The sequence below is a fragment of the Bolinopsis microptera genome, chromosome 3 (assembly GCF_026151205.1).
Source record: "Bolinopsis microptera isolate Bmic1 chromosome 3, MBARI_Bmic_1.0, whole genome shotgun sequence".
Classification (NCBI taxonomy): domain Eukaryota; kingdom Metazoa; phylum Ctenophora; class Tentaculata; order Lobata; family Bolinopsidae; genus Bolinopsis; species Bolinopsis microptera.
The window spans coordinates 10,515,392-10,535,554 of record NC_087074.1 but is presented as its reverse complement, the minus strand read 5'-3'; the positions used below and the strand labels follow the sequence as shown (position 1 = coordinate 10,535,554).

Here is a 20,163-nt window from a genome sequence, read left to right as displayed (position 1 = left end):
GTGATTTTCTTTAGTGTAATTAGGTTAACAACAATTGTGATTTATATCACAGTTTAAACATCATACAATCAACAACAACAATGATATAATATTTTTGTAAATGTTTTTGATGTGGTGTATCATGTTATGTTAACGATAACAATAATTTGTTTTCTATTTCAAACGCGTTACATTGATTGATTAATACAACAGTGTAGACTATAATTATGATATATAATTGTGATACAAATTTATATTATAATCGTGTATTTGACCAGTACAAAGTAACTTTATAGAGATATTACGTTTTACAGAATGCAGCTATTTCGTTTTCCTCTGAATTTCAGGAATCAACTAATCAACTAATCGACTAATCAACTAATCAAATAATCAACTAATCAACTAATCAACTAATCGACTAATCAACTAATCAACTAATCAACTAATCAACTAATCAACTAATCAACTAATCAACTAATCAAGCTGAAATTGGTCTATTCAGCGAACAATTTGACAGCCGACTCCGATCCTATCTATTAATTTCGCCAACGCTTGGATGCCATTGGCATATCAACGGAAACTAAATCGTAACAATCTAAAAACAGTTTACAATAAAATCGAATTTAAAAATTAGTGTATAGTAGAAGTTTAGATTAAATTTACATTGAACTTGATTAAACATAGACAAAGGACATTCGCCAACAAAATCTTCTGAAAAGGTCAACACTCATAACAAAATAAACGTTTTAGTTAACAATACAAAACCATTAAAAACGTGCCATTTAAGGAAGATTAATTCTGACGTTTATTCGCTTCACGGCAATCTGTAAGAAACTAAAAATATGATGAACCAATCCCGGTGTTTCAAGATAATTAGGGAAATAATTTCTCGTGACTAGATATACTCAGTGAATATAAATATGTTGTCTTAGATTAAGGCGACAGTCTCATGCCACCTAATAATATATTCCAAGAAAGGCGGGGTGGATTCAATTCCTGGACAACTTAATTCAGTTAAAACTTAACAGTTACCCACATATTAATTATCATGTTTGGCTGACAGGAATCCCAATCCTCTGACACTTTTATTTTAGACATTAAGTTATTTGTTCCACATCAATACAGAATTTAATTGATCGAACGTCCCGGGTTCACCTCAATTTCCAGTCCATTATTAACTTGTCCATTCTCACTAGTGCTCACATAATCATCAGGGCTGAGTAACTCATCATCGTCTACTTCTTGCTGGTCTTCTTGAAGAAGTTCGGGGTCCATGTGGTCCGGCTCACCCTGCAGTCGTGCTAACCAACCGTCCCATCTGAACACGTGTTAATTAGGTGTTAATTAGGTATTAATTAAATATGTGGATAATGAGATGGACCCTTGAAATACCCCCAAGAGATATCGGCAGTTTTTGATTTTGAGATTTTAAATGGGAGTGCTTAAAAGACAAAATCAGAGAAATGAAACTGATGACACTGCACGCAACCGTGGGAGAATAATATGAGCTTACAGAGTGAGTACAAGAGCAACTGCCTCCAATACGACGAGAATGGTAAACGCAAATCCCGGGAACCACTTCCTGGTATACAAATAAACTTGATATAATCCTACTGATGATATCAGAGTGGCCAGGGACTCGAAACAGTTCAGCAACATAAACAACTGAAATGAGAATTTGATAAAATATGTTCTGTTGAGGAAAAATATGAGATTTTGAATCTCTCCCAGGCCACGTACCTCCGAATTAGTTATTAGTTACCAATTAGTCAGCTAATCATATTCCTAATTACCGTAAAACTAACACATTCTTTCTCGTATATAAAAGACTACAAAACATGGCACTCTGACAAGTTTTACAAGTTTAATTGACAAGTTTTACAAACCTGACCATACTGGGTCGGTTTCACAACTTTAGATAGTCGAGATCTGTACAAAGCCAGCGCTACACCACTGCCCCCTTTCAACAGGTTCGCTGGAGATACAATGATCTGTCGTGATATGTCATAATTAATCAATTAATATATTAATCTATAGATAACTAATTTCTATTATTTATACCACACTTCGTTAATAAAAACATACTAAAAAACGATATATCCGAGCTATTCAATGCTTGACCTATCATGGAAAAAAAGAATTATGCACCTTATTATAAATTCAATTTTAACTACTCACTATATTTATTATATAATATGTATATGTATTATATATTATCAATTAATATAGCTGCTGCTACCTACCAAGTTATATAAACCCATTTTAAAAAGATGTCTCCAAACAAGATATGATTCCGTTAAAAATTGTTTTTTACCGGACAAAATTTAAATTTTAACTTTATTCAGCGCTTAGAATTAAGACTAACTCAGTTATCAACAATATCAGCATCGATAAAATTATCTTTAGTCGTGAATTCTGGCGGGGAGGTGAGGCATATTTTTTACTCGTGACAGCAATTAACCAATCAGCTTCCACTATTGACCAATAAAACCGGGCAGAATCACTCTCACGTGTAAAACAAATATGCCTCACTTCCTCACCAGAATCCGCATCCATAGATACGAAAACTATACTTAAGTCGAAGATAATATAATTATAGATTAAAAGAGAAGAGCACAGTACCCACCAACAGTCATGAGGGTAAAGCTCCTAGCAATCGTGACCACTCCAAAACCCAAACAACACATTCCGCAGGAGATAGAGGCGATCAGGGTCTCAGGTATTCTTGCCATCTTCATGAAGGGAACTAGTATCACCATCAGGAAGTTAGCTATACTTGATACTGAAAATAAGAAATGATTATGAATAGACTTTCAGATCCTGAGGGCGATATCACGAGATTTAATTTGTTGAAACTTGAATAAATTGTGATATGGTTGAAGATGATAACTTTCTTTGAACAACGGATTTTATTTTAGATATTTTTTGTAATTCCGCCGAGAACTCCACAGAATACTTGTAGTTTTGGAAGGTGATCCAATTAAAACTTGTTTCATACTCACTGGAGGAGATGAGACCAATTTTGTCGGCAGGCCAGTTGAATGGAGGCAACAACAAGTAGTTAACAAAGAATCCTGCGTAAGAGAGGAATGCGGTGAAGTGGAGCAAATATGCAGCCGAGAGAATGTAAATTCTGGCACGATATCTGGATGGTCCTGTATAAACGTCTACCATCTGTGAAAACGCCTGTAAAAGTAACGGTCAGATGAAGGAGATGGAGATACGGGTCTGATGTTTAGGATATCCTCATTTTAACATTTTATTATTATTATTAATTATGATTTAACAGGATTGTGCACACAATACATTAATGCCGAATGCGGTAATCCTTATTAAATTCATTTAACGTAGTGAGTGTTCATTCTAAGATGGTATTTAATACACATTTATTCCTCCCTAGTCTCCCAATCAACATCCTTTCAGATTCAGTACCTAATGATTTATTCGAGACCTCCCTAGTCTCCCAATTAACATCCTTTCAGATTCACCACATAATGATTTCGATCCTCCAGTATTAGTATAATGATCATCCCCTTCAAGTAAATTTTTTGTTTAAAATGGTCCTTAAATGCTTAATGAATGAAGCTGCCACCATGCGTCGAATAATTTAATCGATCCAGCTCAAAATTGATAGAAGATCAACTTGTTCCAAAGGATTTGTGGCCAGAAGAAGGCCGGTAATACTTATGTTCGGAACATTAGTTCATAACATAAGTGTTACCGATATGGTTTACAGATCCAGTCTTAATTTAAAACTTTTAATCATAAAAAATCATCGCTATTTAAACGAATTCGTAGCGCTTATAGAACTACTATTTAAACGGCACAGACTACAGAAGCATGCAATACACTAATACAGTAAGGTGATCCAATAAGAAGGCGCTTCACCCCTTGCAAAGGCTTATAAAGTGGAGTTGTTACAGAGGTGTTCCCTCTTACTGTCGAGGTGGTACAGGTATCCGTAGAGCAGTATGTTGGCACCTCCTTTCCGTACTTGGATGAAATCGATAGTTTGAGAAGACGGGGAAAAGTAAAAAGTAACTCTGTCTACAACTAATTAGCTGATCGACTTATTAACTAATTAACCAAAACGTAATCACTTGGTTTAAATCAATCGATACTTGATTCGCAGCATAAGATGGCGTTCGAATGATTATCTCGAATAGCGCGACAATCTTTAAAAACACGAGCCTGTAAATATGCACACGTGGGGTGAGTCTGTGAAGGTCATTTAATTCGCAAGACGATATTAAACTGCTAAATGCTAAGAGAAAAGTTGGCATTAACTTACTTCCTTGAAACTGACGGATTCGGATCTTGGTTTCTTCGCTCGTTGAGGATCTCTGATGACAAAAAGCACGTAGAAACCCAGGCACAACTGCGAATAAAATCGAATTATTGAAAAATTTTAATCTGAATATTTGTTACAATGAACTTATAATCTACGAGGCCCTCCTTGCTCGCCAACTTTTGAATTATAAATATAATGTACAATATCAGACTGCAGATAACCGGATTGTTCAATGATGAAACTGAATTAATTGAAAATGTATCCAATTATGACTTATGAGTGCAGAAGTTCGACAGAATTTTTTGTCGAACTTTTGTACGTATCCAAGAACTGTCTGTGTAGTGCGTGGAATTAATCCTCAGGGTGCGTTGAACCTAAGCACGTGTCGAACAGTATGTATACCCTCCACACTCCTAAAGTCCTAATTAGTATTACAGTTTAACACTATCGTTGTGCGGTTTATTATGTTCAGTGAAATAAATACCTCTCCCTGGGATTATTAAAACTGTGCATGTGCAGAGATCATTTATTGAGCGGGATGGATAAAAATAACGCCACCCCTTTCTTTCTATCCCGTCCCTTTGCAGTATTCCGTAAGTTTTCAAAAAGGAGCAAAGGTATTAGCAGTTAGTACCTTACCACCTCACATGTAAATGAATAAGCTCGTTATGCTTCATATCTCGGTCATATGAGAAGCTAGAAATTATTTTTGAATCTGAGAAATTCAGGATGGTTTCTTATTAAGTTATAAAAGTACATTATCAACCTACAATCTATAATTTACCTAGACTGAACACCGTGTCGTGAGGGAGGGACTAAAACCATCCTTTCCATGTGACAGTCTTTAAGCTTTTCGTTCAATAACTCCAACAGCCCAACAACTAATAACTATTTTTTCATGTACACTGTACAGTAAAACCCCCTATGCCGGGCATGTCGGATGAAACGAAAAATAAATGATACAGAAAGAACTAAAGAACTTGGTATAAGAAAGATGACGCTAATCCCCAGTATCTGTCAAGCGTCGAGCGTATTATTAGTTTAGTGCACGTGTATTGTGGTTACAGTGTCGTATTAAGGGGGGGGGGGGGGGGGGGGGGGGGGGGGGGGGGGGGGAGGGGAAGGGGGTTCACATTATAGAGATAAACACGGTATAATAGAGGTTTACTGCTCTCTAAAATCTAAATTACTATTAACTACTAAAACAGTAAAAGGGCATAATATATAATTAATCGGCGCTATCTTGGTCCAGCTTTGTAGGTTTATAACCTACCAGGACGCGCGCCGAGTTGGACTCGTCGACGGTCCTGTCGAAACAAATATTTTACGAGTATCACCCGTTAAGGTCCAGCTTTACGGTAAATCTCGATGATGTCTTAAACGAATTATTTTTGCTCTAAAAAAGTTCCAAAACACTCATAGAAATTATAGTCCAAAGTGTCTAGAGATTATCCTTGTCAAAAACATCGTTGAAACTTTAATTTTAAATGAGTCATGAGTGAAAAATGTCAAATGATCTGATCTGTTTAACACACCCTGTATGTAAATTGTAAATGTTAGACTAAATTTGTTAACACCAGAAAATTTGCAGGCCAATCTTTTGGCAGTAAATTAACTTTTTCGTCTGTTCGTTCAACACTCAGGGGACTTCTGAGGAGCGGAGTTGTCATTTACTAATAACTGTTTTGAGTTCTGTGCGGACGAGAAGAAGATCTAGACTAACGGTGTAGCACCATCTGGGTACTGAGGTTACTGTCCGCTTCAATATATATATTTACGTGAGCAACTACGTTGTTAAGCGAAGAGAGTCGTTTGTTACTTAGTAAACTATGATATTGAATTACAAATTTGACCATCGAAGGAGGTATTTTACCTCTTACCAGAAGTAAAATTCTTATTCTCCATGAGGTAGCCCATTGTTTAAACTTCAAACATCCAATGAGCCGCGTTCAAAGCAGTATATAAAGCTACCATCATTTGATATTTTTATCTATTCACATCGTTCAAGCTGAAAATGAAGCAACAACTTTCTCAACTCCTGTTCCTGGGTCTCCTGGCCGCACAAGCTCTCTCTGTCCACTACCAGCTGGATGTCGTTACTGGATCTCGGAAGTACGACGGCACTGACGGTAGCTTTGTAGCAAAGGTAAAAGGAAGCAATGGCGAGGTAGTGTTTGGTGTACTAGACGACCCATCGAAGAATGATTTCCAGTTGGGAGCAACTGACAACTTTGCAGCCGATTCCGACATTGACATCGGTAAAGTGAAGTGCGTGGAAATCGAAGCTAAATCAGATGACGCGTGGATGGTGGACTACATAACAGTGACTGCTGGCTCGGAGAAGACATACGTGTACAACACTGACGGGAGCTATCTGTCCTCAGATACAAGTGAAGGAATGGATAAGATGAGCTTTTGCAAGCAGGGGGATGCAACCTACGTTCTCGCGATCACGACTAAAAATGAGAATCACGCCGGCACGGACAACATCCACGCTAGACTGACAATTAGCAGCACTAAAAGCAGGAAGGGGAACACCACCACAGGGATTCTGGACAATAAAGGTAAAGACGACTTTATTGCCGGAGCAACAGACACCTTCATCCTGCCCAACCTAAAGAACATTGGAAAAACTGGCTGTATCTTCATCACTGCTGCTCAAGATGATGCCTGGCTGTTTGACGAGATTAAAGTTACACGAGGTAAATCTTCCCGGACTTTCAAGAACAAGGAGAGCACGTGGCTGTCATCAGACTTACGAGAGGGGAAAGACGAACTTGAGATTTGTTATTAAGTGTTTAAGTAATGAACAGTGGACTAGTAGTATGCATTTAAGCATTTGGTTAATTCCATGTTAGCTTTAATTGAGTTAAGAATACATTTTCAAAAATTTTACCAAGAATTTCAAAATCATGCAACTTCGCAGTTTGAATTGTCATCGAATTGATAAAATCTTTTAATGCAGCACCATATCTCAGATATGCACATATAAAAACATAGAAATAAATCAGCAATGCGCGCTAGGACAGTAACCCTTATAACAAAAAGAATGTGTGAAAAAGTGGAAAGTCTAGATTTTAAAGAATCAATAAATCTAACACTCAGCTCCGTTTTCTTTCACTTTCGGTGAATCTACAATATGATCCACCATAAAGTTCGATTCTTGAACTTCTCTCCGCTCACACACGGACTACTACAAAATGTTACATTTGAGCTCAACTTGGCGCCCTTCTTCCATCCCATACAAAGATGGCGACCATTATTTCTGAATTCGTTATAATCGTTAATTTTTCATGATATGCTAAATGTTTATCTCTGTCACCTACACTGTTTTATGGGTAATCTGGGAAGTGCTCAATAGTCTTCATCAGCTGCGGTCGGCGTCAGAAGTTTTAACGGGTGATACTCGTAAAATATTTGTTCCATATATTACCGTCGACGAGTCCAACTCGGCGCTCGTCCTGGTAGGTTATAAACCTACAACAGAAGTTATACAAATCATGTGGCCCATGATCGTATTGATATATTTAAGGGTCTCACGTGAATTTGAAGGGATTTAGTGAGGTGGCAACGTTCGATATTTCGTCTTGGTAAGAACTGTAAATATTTGCAAATTTCCAGTTCGGCTTATACCAGGCACGTAGACAGGGGGGCTAGGGGGGGCGGCAGCCCCCCCCCCCCCCCCCCCCCCCCGGAAAAAATCGAACCCCAGAAAAAAGATAAGCCCCCTAGTCCCCATGGTCGCCTGGTAACTGGGCTGTGTTTATGACTGCAGCCAGTCAAAGATTTGAACTGTGGATTAGTAAATATCTGTCATAACATCCAAGCAAACATTCTAAGATTCTAGAAGACTTCTATAAATAGTCAATAGTGTCCCCTAGACCGTAGGAAATGAAAAATCTTAAGACGATGAGGCCTGAGTAAGTCGTAAATTCCGATTGGAGAATGCAGATTGCTGTTGTGGAGTTACCCCCTAGCCCCCGCCAAAGAAAAATCCTGGCTACGTCCCTGGCTTATACTTGTCAGACTACGGTACCTTTAACCTTAGGAGAGATATATATACATGGTGTGAGAACCGAAGTGGCCAGTGATGGAGGTGTAAATTGTGGGAGCATAAGCACAAAGTGGAAAGATAAAATTGATGTAAGCAGTGAATGAGGTAAGGGACGAAAATATAGAGTGTCACCCAAAAAGGTACGTAAACATATGGCCAGACCAGAAATAAATCAGCAATGCGCGCTAAAAACGCGTGCGTGCTAAGTAAGCCCTGTTGCTTCGTTTGAACATTAAAAAGATAACAATACTTCGCGTGCTCCGTAACAAATGTCGCGTGTAAAATGAAACTCGGGACTGCAAGGTTTGACGTCCTTGATTGTTCACAACTCACAAGTGACCAGATGTTCGGTGCTATGATAAATCAAAATATTTAAATGTTTAAGAGGTTAGTCGAGTAAATATGATAGAGCTAGTTTATGAATTACCCTAACACCAGTAGGCAGTAAGATTATACACTCTCCAGTCTCCACCATGTTCCCTATCAAATTACTCAATCACCTGATCCAATTTCTAAGTAATTTCCTAGCTCCTTTTCGATTTAAAAGTTGACGAACAGGGGGAACTAATTGGAATTATCAAAAACCACGTACCAATTTCAACGACTTGTCTGACGTCTTTACATCAATAATTTATGAAAACCAAATATCTAAGCCTCTACATCAATTATACATAATAATTACTTACTTACTTTAGGTTACTTTAGGTTACTTTAGGTTACTTTAGGTAGGTTCGGCAGGGATCTAAAATAACAGAGGAAATAATTAATAAAGCTCACGTTAACAGAAACGCAAAGTAGTGGTGTGCTGTACCAGGTAGCATGGGACATCAACAGACCGCTTACAAACGTACCTACAATAAGAGGTTATCTTTCAATACTTATTACTGATAAAGTACAGCTTTATTATATATAATAACATGGCATGTATGGTGTTTCACTGGTAACTTCCATTCATATCAGATTGAGATAAAGTAATTTACTGTCATAAAGCAACTATTCCTCACAGTTAACAATGCCGCATTAATTTTTAAAGTGCATTCTTACAATCAGTAAGAGATTGACGTTGTACTAGTCATCTAACAAATTCAATCTCTCAATGTACATGCCCTTTACATAACGTAGTATCTCCGATGTTTTTTATTGACCTACTTAGTACTTATAAATAGTTTGCTAGATATGACATGTACTTACATTCCCGATATAAGGAACTAACGTCTTATCAAGGCAATGAGTTTAGTGGCTCAACTCACCAAACATGGCCCCAAGTTGCAACATGCCATCTGCTATTGCAATCCGAGATGTCCTGCTGTTCTTATCCGCAATATCCGAGATGTACGCCATTGCTGTCCTGAAAATAGAAAACATGAGAATGGTGTGAGAGGTGACATTGCTGTCCTGAAAATAGAAATCATGAGAATGGTGTGAGAGGTAACATTGCTGTCCTGAAAATAGAAAACATGAGAATGGTGTGAGAGGTGACATTGCTGTCCTGAAAATAGAAATCATGAGAATGGTGTGAGTGGTAACATTGCTGTCCTGAAAATAGAAATCATGAGAATGCTGTGAGAGGTAACATTGCTGACCTGAAAATATTAATCATGAGAATGGTGTGAGAGGTAACATTGCTGTCCTGAAAATAGAAATCATGAGAATGGTGTGAGAGGTAATATTTCTGTCCTGAAAATAGAAATCGTGAGAATGGTGTGAGAGATAACATTGCTGTCCTGAAAATAGAAATCATGAAAATGGTGTGAGAGGTAACATTGCTGTCCTGAAAATAGAAATCATGAGAATGGTGTGAGAGGTAACATTGCTGTCCTGAAAATAGAAATCATGAGAATGGTGTGAGAGGTAACATTGCTGTCCTGAAAATAGAAATCATGAGAATGGTGTGAGAGGTAACATTGCTACATCCTGAAAATAGAAATCATGAGAATGGTGTGAGAGGTAACATTGCTGTCCTGAAAATAGAAATCATGAGAATGGTCTGAGAGGTAACATTGCTGTCCTGAAAATAGAAATCATGAAAATGGTGTGAGAGGTAACATTGCTGTCCTGAAAATAGAAATCATGAGAATGGTGTGAGTGGTAACATTGCTGTCCTGAAAATATAAATCATGAGAATGGTGTGAGAGGTAATATTTCTGTCCTGAAAATAGAAATCGTGAGAATGGTGTGAGAGATAACATTGCTGTCCTGAAAATAGAAATCATGAGAATGGTGTGAGAGGTAACATTGCTGTCCTGAAAATAGAAATCATGAGAATGGTGTGAGAGGTAACATTGCTGTCCTGAAAATAGAAATCATGAGAATGGTGTGAGAGGTAACATTGCTGTCCTGAAAATAGAAATCATGAGAATGGTCTGAAAGGTAACATTGCTACATCCTAAAAATAGAAATCATGAGAATGGTGTGAGAGGTAACATTGCTGTCCTGAAAATAGAAATCATGAGAATGGTGTGAGAGCTAACATTGCTGTCCTGAAAATAGAAATCATGAGAATGGTCTGAGAGGTAACATTGCTGTCCTGAAAATAGAAATCATGAGAATGGTGTGAGAGGTAACATTGCTGTCCTGAAAATAGAAATCATAAGAATGGTGTGAGAGGTAACATTGCTGTCCTGAAAATAGAAATCATGAGAATGGTCTGAGAGGTAACATTGCTGTCCTGAAAATAGAAATCATGAAAATGGTGTGAGAGGTAACATTGCTGTCCTGAAAATAGAAATCATGAGAATGGTGTGAGTGGTAACATTGCTGTCCTGAAAATATAAATCATGAGAATGGTGTGAGAGGTAATATTTCTGTCCTGAAAATAGAAATCGTGAGAATGGTGTGAGAGATAACATTGCTGTCCTGAAAATAGAAATCATGAAAATGGTGTGAGAGGTAACATTGCTGTCCTGAAAATAGAAATCATGAGAATGGTGTGAGAGGTAACATTGCTGTCCTGAAAATAGAAATCATGAGAATGGTGTGAGAGGTAACATTGCTGTCCTGAAAATAGAAATCATGAGAATGGTGTGAGAGGTAACATTGCTACATCCTGAAAATAGAAATCATGAGAATGGTGTGAGAGGTAACATTGCTGTCCTGAAAATAGAAATCATGAGAATGGTCTGAGAGGTAACATTGCTGTCCTGAAAATAGAAATCATGAAAATGGTGTGAGAGGTAACATTGCTGTCCTGAAAATAGAAATCATGAGAATGGTGTGAGTGGTAACATTGCTGTCCTGAAAATATAAATCATGAGAATGGTGTGAGAGGTAATATTTCTGTCCTGAAAATAGAAATCGTGAGAATGGTGTGAGAGATAACATTGCTGTCCTGAAAATAGAAATCATGAGAATGGTGTGAGAGGTAACATTGCTGTCCTGAAAATAGAAATCATGAGAATGGTGTGAGAGGTAACATTGCTGTCCTGAAAATAGAAATCATGAGAATGGTGTGAGAGGTAACATTGCTGTCCTGAAAATAGAAATCATGAGAATGGTCTGAGAGGTAACATTGCTACATCCTAAAAATAGAAATCATGAGAATGGTGTGAGAGGTAACATTGCTGTCCTGAAAATAGAAATCATGAGAATGGTGTGAGAGCTAACATTGCTGTCCTGAAAATAGAAATCATGAGAATGGTCTGAGAGGTAACATTGCTGTCCTGAAAATAGAAATCATGAGAATGGTGTGAGAGGTAACATTGCTGTCCTGAAAATAGAAATCATAAGAATGGTGTGAGAGGTAACATTGCTGTCCTGAAAATAGAAATCATGAGAATGGTCTGAGAGGTAACATTGCTGTCCTGAAAATAGAAATCATGAAAATGGTGTGAGAGGTAACATTGCTGTCCTGAAAATAGAAATCATGAGAATGGTGTGAGTGGTAACATTGCTGTCCTGAAAATATAAATCATGAGAATGGTGTGAGAGGTAATATTTCTGTCCTGAAAATAGAAATCGTGAGAATGGTGTGAGAGATAACATTGCTGTCCTGAAAATAGAAATCATGAGAATGGTGTGAGAGGTAACATTGCTGTCCTGAAAATAGAAATCATGAGAATGGTGTGAGAGGTAACATTGCTGTCCTGAAAATAGAAATCATGAGAATGGTGTGAGAGGTAACATTGCTGTCCTGAAAATAGAAATCATGAGAATGGTGTGAGAGGTAACATTGCTGTCCTGAAAATAGAAATCATGAGAATGGTCTGAGAGGTAACATTGCTACATCCTAAAAATAGAAATCATGAGAATGGTGTGAGAGATAACATTGCTGTCCTGAAAATAGAAATCATGAGAATGGTGTGAGAGGTAACATTGCTGTCCTGAAAATAGAAATCATGAGAATGGTGTGAGAGATAACATTGCTGTCCTGAAAATAGAAATCATGAGAATGGTGTGAGAGGTAATATTTCTGTCCTGAAAATAGAAATCGTGAGAATGGTGTGAGAGATAACATTGCTGTCCTGAAAATAGAAATCATGAGAATGGTGTGAGAGGTAACATTGCTGTCCTGAAAATAGAAATCATGAGAATGGTGTGAGAGGTAACATTGCTGTCCTGAAAATAGAAATCATGAGAATGGTGTGAGAGGTAACATTGCTGTCCTGAAAATAGAAATCATGAGAATGGTGTGAGAGGTAACATTGCTGTCCTGAAAATAGAAATCATGAGAATGGTCTGAGAGGTAACATTGCTACATCCTAAAAATAGAAATCATGAGAATGGTGTGAGAGGTAACATTGCTGTCCTGAAAATAGAAATCATGAGAATGGTGTGAGAGCTAACATTGCTGTCCTGAAAATAGAAATCATGAGAATGGTCTGAGAGGTAACATTGCTGTCCTGAAAATAGAAATCATGAGAATGGTGTGAGAGGTAACATTGCTGTCCTGAAAATAGAAATCATGAGAATGGTGTGAGAGGTAACATTGCTGTCCTGAAAATAGAAATCATGAGAATGGTGTGAGAGGTAACATTGCTGTCCTGAAAATAGAAATCATGAGAATGGTGTGAGAGATAATATTTCTATCCTGAAAATAGAAATCATGAGAATGGTGTGCAAGAGGTAACTTTTACTCTTTTATATCATGAGGTAACCAAGGTAACCAGGGTAACCAAGGTAACCACTAATCCTTAGTGACCGTGTAACTAAGAAGGTGAAAAAATTATGGTGGATTTTGACATTTTTGGAATAGTTGTGATAAAGTTACTATCTGCCAAAACTGGTTTTTCACTATCTTTAATGTCCAATGAACGATTCTCAAATCTAAGCAGTATAAGTGAGCGTCAAGCATGCCTGCTCTGTAACACTGATATAAAGGATCTTGATAAAGTGACATCAGACTATAATGAATTATTGGACAGTTAAACTTTTTGCAGTATCAAGTATTGTGAATTTAAAACTTGATTACTGTACGCTTGAATTCTCATTACAGATTGTAATATCTTAATATGCTTGCAAGATGCGACATATTTAAATTCATCAACTACGGATAAATAAGTGAGTTATACTTGAGTTGCTTCATAAGAATGAACTATAACTTCATAAGAATGAACTTTATAAGAATGAACTATATAAAACAAGAATTTCGCCGCGGTTACACCACGCACGATTAATTTTCCCTGCTTAAACCGTTAACATTTGCAACTAAACGAAAAGATAATTTTATCGATTAATAAAAATTAGATATTGTATTATTTTGTTGTTAAAAAGTTGCAATATTTTCATCGTAATTTGTCATTGCGCGCGTGCAGGATAATCGAATATTTAGTACGCCGCGCACAAACTTTGGGCTAATTTAATTTGAACGGCATCGTTTGACAATTGAAATTCGCGTTGGATACTGCAATTAACTAACACATGCCGAGCGTCGCGCGCAGCATAACAGACGCTTCCTATACTCATAATTATAGGGGAGTGGTCTATATTGCGAAGGAGCAGATTTTTGTCGTCAACGTAGGACCGTCGGGCCACCTCATATATCCAAACCCGATTACTTATTCCCTACGATCTTTTTGCCTTCGGCAAGAGCAGGGAAAAAAATTCCCACCGAACTGTATCTACAGATGCTGTGGTGATGGCCAAATTATCACTAGAAAATCTCCACAGTCTTTTTAACCCTAACTTGGAACAAATTTTATGATTATTATCTTCTCAAATTGCAACCGTTTCTTTGTGACCGTGTGATGTGAAGCCTTGCAAACAGGATTATATTATTACTATTTCTACAGATATCAGGAACTGTAAGATAAAACTGATATCATGTTCAAGGTAAGGAATTTGAATTATTGTAAGAGAAAACTAACACGTACACACACACACACACACACGCTTTGTGGTAACTAAAAGACGCGTACTGTACCATTACAGTGGTGTTATGTACAGTGCTGTGTGTGTGTAATTAAGTACCTTTTGTAACTTGTCATGAGGTTGCAGATGGACACTACTAAGAGTTGTTATTGATCAAACTAATTTGTTTAAATTACAGAACTGAATTTAAAAGTTAGTCTAATTAAATATGATTATAAACATTTATCTAAACATTAATAAGAAGATTACTCTCGTCTCTTACCCCATAAAAGCCCCAAATCCTCCACCAAAGTAAGCTATGAAGACTGCTATGTAGTAAATATATTTCGGCATCTGCATTACCAAGGAGTTCACCAGCAGAACTGTAATGAAACTGTAGTCAATATTGTGTAATCCTATTAGTACAATATATTAAACGTATTATAAGTACATACTTTTTGTACTTGTACTTGTTTACACATAAAACTAGTAATTATTTAATTTAAGGGACATCAGGTCCGGAAATACACTGTCGCCAATACATTTGGTCACAACTAAATAGCCATTATATATTATTATCAACTCTATGTCATTATTGTCGTCCCTAACTTTTTAAATACCACTCGGTTTTCAGTTAGATCAAACATATAATGACTACGACTAATTTACTTCCTCAAATGTACACAAAAACACTCTTCCGGTGTACTTTAAACAACACAGACCCACCCGTGTTTAGTACAATTACTATTGGTGGACAGTGTGACTTAAAGGATGTACAATGTATTATTATTACATCTACAATATCACACCAAATCAAGGAGGGTTTAAAGAGTGCACCAGGCATCTGCATTCCATAAACTAGATAAACTAGATACCATTCTATAAACAAGATACCATTCCATAAACTAGATAAACTAGATACCATTCTATAAACAAGATACCATTCCATAAACTAGATAAACTAGATACCATTCTATAAACAAGATACCATTCCATAAACTAGATAAACTAGATACCATTCTATAAACAAGATACCATTCCATAAACTAGATACCATTCTATAAACTAGATACCATTCTATAAACTAGATACCATTCTATAAACTAGATACCATTCTATAAACTAGATACCATTCTATAAACTAGATACCATTCTATAAACAAGATACCATTCTATAAACTAGATACCATTCTATAAACAAGATACCATTCTATAAACTAAATACCATTCTTTAAACAAGATACCATTCTATAAACTAGATACCATTCTATAAACTAGATACCATTCTATAAACTAGATACCATTCTATAAACTAGATACCATTCTATAAACTAGATACCATTCTATAAACTAGATACCATTCTATAAACTAGATACCATTCCATAAACAAGATACCATTCTATAAACTAGATACCATTCCATAAACAAGATACCATTCTATAAACTAGATACCATTCCATAAACAAGATACCATTCTATAAACTAGATACCATTCTATAAACTAATTACCATTCTATAAACAAGATACCATTCTATAAACTAGATACCATTCTATAAACAAGATACCATTCTATAAACTAGATACCATTCTATAAACAAGATACCATTCTATAAACTAGATACCATTCTATAAACAAGATACCATTCTATAAACAAGATACCATTCTATAAACTAGATACCATTCTATAAACTAGATACCATTCTATAAACTAGATACCATTCTATAAACTAGATACCATTCCATAAACAAGATACCATTCTATAATTTAGATACCATTCTATAAACTAATTACCATTCTATAATCTAGATACCATTTCATAAACTAGATACCATTCTATAAACTAGATACCATTCTATAAACTAGATACCATTCTATAAACAAGATACCATTCTATAATCTAGATACCATTCTATAAACTAATTACCATTCTATAATCTAGATACCATTCTATAACCTAGATACCATTCTATAAACTAGATAAACTAGATACCATTCTATAAACAAGATACCATTCTATAAACTAGATACCATTCTATAAACAAGATACCATTCTATAAACTAGATACCATTCTATAAACTAGATACCATTCTATAAACTAGATACCATTCTATAAACTAGATACCATTCTATAAACTAGATACCATTCTATAAACTAGATACCATTCCATAAACAAGATACCATTCTATAATTTAGATACCATTCTATAAACTAATTACCATTCTATAATCTAGATACCATTTCATAAACTAGATACCATTCTATAAACTAGATACCATTCTATAAACTAGATACCATTCTATAAACAAGATACCATTCTATAATCTAGATACCATTCTATAAACTAATTACCATTCTATAATCTAGATACCATTCTATAATCTAGATACCATTCCATAAACTAGATACCATTCCATAAACTAGATACCATTCTATAAACTAGATACCGTTCTATAAACTAGATACCATTCCATAAACTAGATACCATTCTATAAACTAAATACCGTTCCATAAACTAGATAACTGTCAGTAGTCTCCACGGCCCCTGAATATTAAGCTGAATACAGATGCAGAGGTAAACATTGTTGCATTATTAGAGTATAAGTACACACTAAATACACACTTATTTAAAACATATCCCCTTACCCGCAGAGCTGAATATTAAGGTTAATATTGTGTTACATTATCAGAGTAAATAAATAATAGTACACAATACATAATTGTATAACTACTAAAAACATAATATCCCCTTACCTGCAGAGCTGAATATAGAGGTGAAGACGGTGACTCTGAGGATAGTAGTCCTGGCAACCCTGTCTGCAATGTACCCCACTAGTAGGTTCACTACTATCCCCACCAGGCTGGACTCTATGCTAATGTACATGTTGAAGGTACTGAACTCTTGCGTGCCATTCTCTGATAGGTTCTGACAGATATCTTCTGATTTGTGGTAAAGACAGTGTCTGAATGGGCAGTGGTAATTAGCAGTGGTAATTAGCAGCACAATACATACAATATACACAATATACAGAACGAAAATAAAAGTAAAGTAAAGTAAAGAATATTAGCGATGAAAAGTGAAAACTTTACAATGCAAAAAACAGTGTTAAACCTGACAAGGGACTGGTTTTTGGTTTGTTCATACCAAACGTCAGCTTGGAAGATACCGGAATAGAATATGAGCTGCATGATGTAAGTGTACATGAAGAATAGCATCACTGGTTCAACCAGGTAGCGAGGAGAGTAAATCATGATAGCCCTAAGGGAGAATTGTGTCTTGTTTAAGTAGTTGTAGAATATTGTCATGGAAAATTATTGAGAGATAATAATATAAACTAATACAATTATTTATAGATGCGGATTCTCGTGGGGAGATGAGGCACATTTGTTTACTTTTAAGGGTAAGTTCTGTTCTGCACAAGACAGAGGTGATGCACATTTTGTATTTTCGAACACTTGTAACGCTTGTAACTCCTGCTACCCAGTACCCTGGCCCTCCTTGTAACACTTGTAACTCCTGCTACCCAGTACCCTGGCCCTCCTTGTACCCCTTTGGAAGTTTAGATTTATTTTCTGAACAAAGCTTGAAAATAACCGAGAAGTCAACCTTGTTATTAAGGTAAGGGGTCAACAAATTCGACAAAAATATTATTCACTAAATGGATTGATTTGTTGATGACTACAACATTGCTGCCATTCACATATTTGTAGCTGCTTAACTTTTTTTTATAAATGAGGTTAACTGGTTTTCAGAAAAATAACTATATAACATTGAGGTTAATAACATTGAGGTTAATATTTTATTAAACTGCAAGATTTTTTGTTATTTCGGTCAGCAAATGTAAACTCTAAATTCTAAGTCCATAATTTTCATAAAAAGTGATATCGCGATATCTCAGGAACGCAAGGTCAGATTTTGATCCGGTTTTTTCCTTCTTGTTTGTCTCCAGCAGCTATTATCAAATATTTGAACCTATAAAAGTGCCATTTCTTGCCTTAACTAATTTTGATGTCTGTTCCTAACCTAAAATGTCACGAGAAATCGATATAACTAAGAAGAACCTACAAACACTTCCTTATTCCTCAAAATTGATGTTTTACAGTTAATACAAGCAACCAGCAACATTATATATATTTTAACCCTTCGGTTCTACTCATGACCTAGATCGAGTCAATCGTCACCTTAACTGATCAAACCTGGATACTAACACAATTTTCAGCGAGAAATGTTTGTTGCAATATGTTAATTTGCAACTTTAAATGAAATAAACACAAAGTAGGTAACCAACAACACTAAACAATCATAATAAAACTGAATTAAATTTATTCTGAATGATGGGCAGCCATGTGCTCCGTGATCCTGAGCGACCAATAGTTATAAAGGCATAGTTGGTTCGTTAAAGTGCGTTATGGTTTGTTACTGCGTTAAGACTTAATATGTCATGTAATACTATTACTTTATAACATATTTTATAGTAATGTATCTTGGGCAAAATTTGTATTGATCAGGGAAGGAATTATTCAACGTTACGTTTAAATGTAACTACATCGCCGGAGGAGCGTGCAGTACATAAACAGCTGGTTCTAGATTTGAAGAAGAAGGTCAAGGAAAATCCTAATAAACGTTATTTTATCAGGACTGGTAAAATTTGTGAGATAGATGAGTGAGATATAATAGTTTATTTCTTATTCAATAATATAGATATTACATATTTCTTTGGCCATTTTACACTTTACATTTAATGGGAATATACATGCATTCTGGAGTTTAAATTATCACTTTGTCACCACGCCAGCCGCTTTGAAGTCGACAATTTTTATTTTAATAATATTGGTTGTTGATATAAGCGGGATATAAATGCTTTATTTCATTTCATTTCATTTCATTTCATTTCATTTGATGATCTCAAATTTTTAGTGTTAAAAGTATTTAATACTATAATAATAGCTTTTAAATTTTTTCAGGTTGAATTATCCAACAGCGTAGTGTACAACGCGACGTTGTCTTACAATTAGGTAACAAGGTGTCTTAAACTGAGTTTCATGACAATTCAAAATGTATAAATCTATAGAATTATCCTCATAGATGGTTTTACAATCTAGAAGACAGGTCCTAAAGTTTGGGGAAGACTACTCTTATACTGGTGATTCAGACCCACCCCTATCCCCCACAATCCCAGCACCCCTTGCCTCAGCCATAGACGCAGTTACATCAAAGTGCAGACTGACCCATAAGCCCAACTCCATCCTAATAAACTACTACCCTCCCTCAGTTGATACCACCACTAGTAGCAAGCTCCCTTTTCACTCTGACGATGAGTCTGAGATTATTGCTAACTCAGAAATTGCTACTATCAGCATAGGCGACGTCAGGAAGGTGTGCTTCAAGTGCATCCATGAGACCAGAAACGAAGCCTCAACTGAGTATGTTCATAGTGTGAGTCCAGAATCTAACTCAGTGTATGTGATGACACGATCGTCACAAGCCTGGTATCGTCACGGTATTGATGAAACAGGTCCTGCTGAAACTCAGTCTTCTGTGCAGACAGGA

The 20,163-nt window shown here is 36.1% G+C and overlaps 1 protein-coding gene across 1 annotated transcript; it reads right to left on the bottom strand.

The window, feature by feature from the left end:
* Positions 1-1,018: 1,018 nt before the first annotated feature.
* Positions 1,019-17,867, bottom strand: LOC134812290 (proton-coupled folate transporter-like). The gene is made up of 11 exons (XM_063819664.1): positions 17,725-17,867; positions 17,367-17,575; positions 14,893-14,992; positions 9,575-9,672; positions 9,102-9,175; positions 4,271-4,357; positions 2,982-3,165; positions 2,606-2,761; positions 1,866-1,954; positions 1,493-1,644; positions 1,019-1,297 (listed from the first exon to the last, which is right to left on the bottom strand). The coding sequence occupies exons 1-11, from the start codon at positions 17,862-17,864 to the stop codon at positions 1,108-1,110; spliced, it is 1,479 nt and encodes a 492-aa protein (XP_063675734.1). The 5' UTR covers positions 17,865-17,867; the 3' UTR covers positions 1,019-1,107.
* Between the last annotated feature and the right edge of the window lie 2,296 nt (positions 17,868-20,163).

Bases quoted from the DNA above. Each gene is read 5' to 3' on its own strand.
- LOC134812290 (XM_063819664.1), bottom strand. From the start codon at position 17,864: ATGATTTACTCTCCTCGCTACCTGGTTGAACCAGTGATGCTATTCTTC. The intron at 17,576-17,724 runs GTTTAACACTGT...CTGCCCATTCAG, and splicing joins AAAAACCAGTCCCTTGTCAG to ACACTGTCTTTACCACAAAT. The intron at 1,298-1,492 runs GTAAGCTCATAT...ACACGTGTTCAG, and splicing joins GTTGCTCTTGTACTCACTCT to ATGGGACGGTTGGTTAGCAC.